The sequence below is a fragment of the Egretta garzetta genome, unplaced genomic scaffold (assembly GCF_000687185.1).
Source record: "Egretta garzetta isolate BGI_Z169 unplaced genomic scaffold, ASM68718v1 scaffold344, whole genome shotgun sequence".
In the NCBI taxonomy this organism is placed as follows: domain Eukaryota; kingdom Metazoa; phylum Chordata; class Aves; order Pelecaniformes; family Ardeidae; genus Egretta; species Egretta garzetta.
In genome coordinates, this window is record NW_009259315.1 from 39,414 (window position 1) to 44,244 (window position 4,831).

Below are 4,831 nucleotides of genomic sequence, written 5' to 3' on the forward strand. Positions count from 1 at the left end.
GAAAAGGGGGAAAAGGTGGAGTTTTACTCCTTCCTCCCCCTCCGGTCCAGGAGGAAGTCTGCTTGCAAGGAGCGACTCCGCTCAGCCCCTTCCTCCCCTCCTGGCCCCCCAGCACCAGGCTCTCCATGGAGCTGGCGTGGGCACATCCAGGCACGGGGCAAGGCTCAGGGGCTGGGGAGGGGGGCTGCAGCCCAGGGGTGCAGCGATGCTTTCTGCAAAGTGGGTGGTGGGACCAGACCCAGGTCCTGCACAGGCAAAGTGGGTGCTCAGCTTCATGTGGGAGAGCGGGTGCTTGCCTGCCTTCAAACCTCACCCCGGCAAGCTCCCGTGGATAAGCATCCCTGGATCCCTCCAGCCCTTGTGCCTGCTGAAAAGCTCCGAGACACACGGAGCCCAGGGTCCCGGCTGTGTGGGAGGCAAGAGCCCCATCCTGCAAGCAGACAGCTTTCCAGCTTCCCCCCATCTCCCTGCTCATTGGGAGCAAGGGCAGGGCAGCTGCCGGCTGGGTTGTGAAATAAAGGTTGGTCACAGGATGCTGTAAGAGGGATGGAAATGGGATGGGTGAATCCGATGCCGCTCCTTTCCCAGGGGCTGGGACCGGGCTCCTGCCCACCAGCCCGTCTGCAGGCTCTGTCCACGGGACCCAGCACGCATTGCATCCCCATGGACCAGGGCTGTCTGCCCGCCTAGCACCAGGCTCTTTCAGTGGCTGTTTCGCTGACTGTCCCCATGCCCAGGTGGCACCTTTGCTGTTCCCAGCGAGGGGCCAGACCGGCAATGCCGTGGCTGCGGCAGGGGCAGGGGTGGGAGCCAGCAGCTTGTTGCAACCTGTTGCGGGGCTCAGGCAGAGGGACGGGAGCCCGTCAGTCCCGAGAGGGTGGGATAGAGCTGACAGGGGAGCGCCAAGAGGCGCCGAGCCTCCCTGGGATCAGAGCCAGCCTCTGCAGCAATTTGAGGGCAAGAGGGAGGCAAAGGCTTGGGAAATCCCAGCTCTTGGCTGTGCTTCCCTTGCTGGGTCCCTGCAATGGGTTTAGGGGTGTCTGATATTGCAGTGGGTCTGTGGGGTGCTTTTCTGTCCCTGGGTTGACCCAAGGGCCCAAGGAGACCTCTCAGCAGCAAAGCCTGCTCTGTCCCCCTGTCCCCAGCCCTCCTGCTCCCAGGCAGAGCAGGGATGCAGGGATGCAGGATGCAGGGAGGGCCCTGCATGCCCTGGCTTGCTCAGGGCAACACCTTTGGGTAAGCCCATGCTGGGGGAGGCAGGGAAAGCCCCCCAGAGGGAAGGCAGGCTCTGCCCCGGGGCTGAGCACAGGCAGGGCCAGGAGGGCTCCCACCTCCTGCCCATGTGGGAAGGCCACCGGCACAAGAGGCTCCCACAGCCGGGGACGTCCCCTGCCCCAACATGCTGGCTCCGCACGAGCCCCGTGCCCTGACACGATGGCTGCAGGTAAGCCCTGGCTTGCCAGAACCAGCCCTTCCCGCTGGCAGGGAGCCCTGACATGCCAGTGGAGTTATTTATTTCACGATGAAAGAAGACACACACTTCGTTACGAGAAACCACTCCACACCTCCAGCACATTGCAGCACCAATCCCTCCGAGCCTCCCCGCGTCGGTCCCACCCCTGGGCACGGTGGGGGTTTCAGCCTCAAGAACAACCCCAGAGCCCACCACCAGCCTCCGCGCTGGCTGGAGCTGATCTGCAGCCAAGGCTAGGAAATGAGTGTCACGCTTAAGGAAGCCACAGCAAACTTCTTCCTGCTGCTGGCAACCTCTCCCCCAGAGGCACACTACAGCCCGGTGCCTTTTGGCGTTTGCCGGGCACCTCCAGACCCGACCCCACAGCCCATGCTGTCAGCACTCCCAGCAGGAGAAGGATGCTCCTCGGTGGCATAGGGGATATGCAGCCACTGATGCCCAACAAGGCTTCGTTGGAGCGGAAAGAGTAGGGGTCCAGCCCCAGGGGCGAGGTTCGGTGTCACCTCCACCACCCTTGCGTGGGCTGGTGTCTGTAGAAGTCCCACCCCAAATTAACAGCTGATGTACTCAGCAATTAACGGGCTGGTGACTCCCTGGAGATGCCAGAACAAGGTGTGAGCTCCCAGGGACCCTCCCTGTGCTGCCGCCCACCTCCCCGTCCCTCAGCTGCAGAGGCACCCAGCTGCTCCTGCCGCATCCCTGGGCTCTCCCACCCACCGGGTGCCTGGGACCACCAGCCCCGTGGGGCAGAACCACCCAGCTCCTGCCAGCCACCGTCCACCTCACCGCCTTGGAGAAGAGGTCCATGGGGCAGGGGTGGACTAGGGAGAGAGTTATCCCAGCAGGAGGAGGGAAGAGCTTCATCCAGCTCCTTGCTGAGGGCACCTATTACTCTGGACAGGAGGGGGCACTGTGCAAAAACCCAAGGCACCCAGTGACATCTCAGCTTTCCCGGGAGCCCTGGCAGAGGCCCCCCTCGTGTCCCCAGGCGACGGTGCCTGTGCTGGGCATCCTTGCGCAAGGAGGGAGAGCCAGTCCCTGAAACTCCCAACCCACATTTGGGAGGAAGAGGAGGAGGAAGGCAGCCGAAGGGTGTCGACAAACAGAGTGACTCAGGCCAGGATGATGTCCGAAGCAGGGCAGCAGAAGGAAGCACTTCACGGTCATAGAGACCCTGGAGAAAGGGATGCAGGAGCTGCAGGCGGCACTGCCTGAAACCCAACCAGGTGCAGATCATGCCTCTGGGCTGCCCGGTCAGCCCCAGCGTGGTGGGGCATCCCCAGGGCTGGCAGGGATGCTGCCCATACCCGGGCTCAGGCAGCAGGAGAGTGGTCCAGCCCCACCAGTGGGAGGAAAGGCCCTGGTCCTGAGCCACCAACGCAAAAGTCATGCACACGTGGCTCGTGACCACCAGGAGACGTTGGCATCAGCCTCGCTGCAGCCACCGCCATGTGGGCTGCGACATGGCCTGGGACCTTCGCAGCACAACTCTGATGGCAGAGGTCCCTACGCAGAGGGGACTGCACTGGGCATGGCATGGGAAGGCTTTTTCTCACCTCCCTCCTGCCTTTAGCCCAGCTGCAGTGCTCAGAGCTCCACTCCCAGCAGGGGGGAAGGATCTAGCCCAGGCTCTCACCATCTCCCCAGCTGGCATGGTTCTGCTGGTGTAAGGGGGCTGCAGCCACAGGGAGCGTTGCCAAACCCAGAAGAGCTCCCATGCCCGCTGCAATTAGGGGTCACATCAGCCTAGGCAGCTCCTCCAACTCCCCAAAGTTGGGAGGGCAACTGGGAAAAGTTGCTTGGAGAAGGGATGGATTCCTCCCTGGGTGCCGGCAGGAGCAGCGGCAGTGGAGAACAGGCCGAGCTAGGCAGGAAAACCCAGAGTTTTCCCCGCCGCGTTGCTTTGCATGCCTGACAGCAAGTCGTGCCTTGCCTGTTGGGTTACGGCCCCTCCCAGCTCTGGGCGCTTTTCACCCAGCGAGGAGCCCGGGCAGCAAGCGGAGGGGTGCATAGTGAAACCAGTGGGCTCCAGTCTCTCCCAGGAGGCGTCCCAGTACAGGTGCGGGTCCCCCCTACTCACCCCAAACCTTCAGAGCTGCAGCATGGCACAGGACACGTACCAGCCCAATCTCCATAACCCTATTTCACAGGAATCCTATCTTCCCCGTGAAAACTCGTCCGCAGCCCCTGGTGCCCCTAAGCATGGGCTGAAACCCCCTGGTGTAACAGCTCGGTCCCTGTGAGGGTGCAACCATCCAGCCTGGCCTTGCAAATGCTCAATTTCTGGCCCAACAGGGACAGATTCCTGCATAGGAAACTCAGCCAGGCTTTTCCATGTTATTCTTTAGGCTTGGAGAGGGAGCTATCTCTGTATGGAGAACCAGTAAGTTAAAGGGCGATTTGGGATGTGCTTTGGACCCAAACGTGCTGTGGTGAGCAGCCACGCGTGGACCTGAGCCAGTGCAGCCTTGTGTATCAGCCGCATTGAGCTTCTCTTTAACTACGCAACATGAAAACCCCACGGCGCATTACAACTTTCCTTCAAAGCTCTCAAACCTGCTGGCGTCCTGCTGAGCTGCATACCATGTAAGCATTTCTGCCAGCCGGCCCAGGACGGCGGGGCCTGGCAAGGCAGGTGGGCTCCACCATACACCGCGAGACACCAAGTCCGTGTGCCGGTACCACAGCAGCTGTACCAGGCTGCTCCATCAGTGCCGGACCCGCAGCAGCTTATTTCCCAAAGCCCTTGGGGGAAAAGGACTTTGGAGCCACTCCCACGGCTTTATGGTGGAGACGGAAAAAAGATACGGCAGAGCCGCCTCCAGAACCCCGGCGCTCCCCGAGCCCTTGAGCTCTCCACAAGGCACGCAAGGTCCAGCACAAAGCCAGGCTCCTCCGTGCCACCCGATTAGGCACAGCTTCACCAGGTCAGGGGGGTGCTTAACCCAGGATTTTCAGCCTGGGAGGCTGAAACTGAAGCCGGAGCGTGAAAGGGCTCGGAGGTCAGGTCCTGCCTGCTCGGGAGCCCTAGGGAGTAAAGCATCCGCATCAGAAGTGACGCAAGGCGGCTCAGGGGGGGCACAGCACCCCGACAGAGGGGTGACCCCACTTACGGGGGTCAAGCGAGTCACGACAGGCACCAATTAGCAGCCTAGCCCCCCCGCCACCGCCCTCCCGGCCATCACTTCGCACAAACCCTGGTTTGTACAGAAGCCGTAATCCCACATTCAGCGATTTCAGCGATTCCCAGGCCGCCCGGAGCAGCCATCCCACCCCGGGATGGCGGGGCTCTCAATAACCACATTGTCCCCCTTCCTCATCCCACAGCAGTGCTGGGGGGGCTGCTGTCTCCTGCCC

At 62.1% G+C, this 4,831-nt stretch overlaps 1 protein-coding gene across 2 annotated transcripts in view; it reads left to right on the forward strand.

Moving 5' to 3' along the window:
* LOC104124138 (syntaxin-binding protein 1) overlaps window positions 1-4,831 on the forward strand; it is a 41,725-nt gene that overhangs the window by 1,763 nt on the left and 35,131 nt on the right. For both annotated transcript variants that reach the window (XM_009636448.2, XM_035892027.1), the window contains exon 3: window positions 1,841-1,848. In XM_009636448.2, the coding sequence (XP_009634743.2) occupies window positions 1,841-1,848 (8 nt within the window). The remainder of the gene's footprint in view (window positions 1-1,840; window positions 1,849-4,831) is intronic.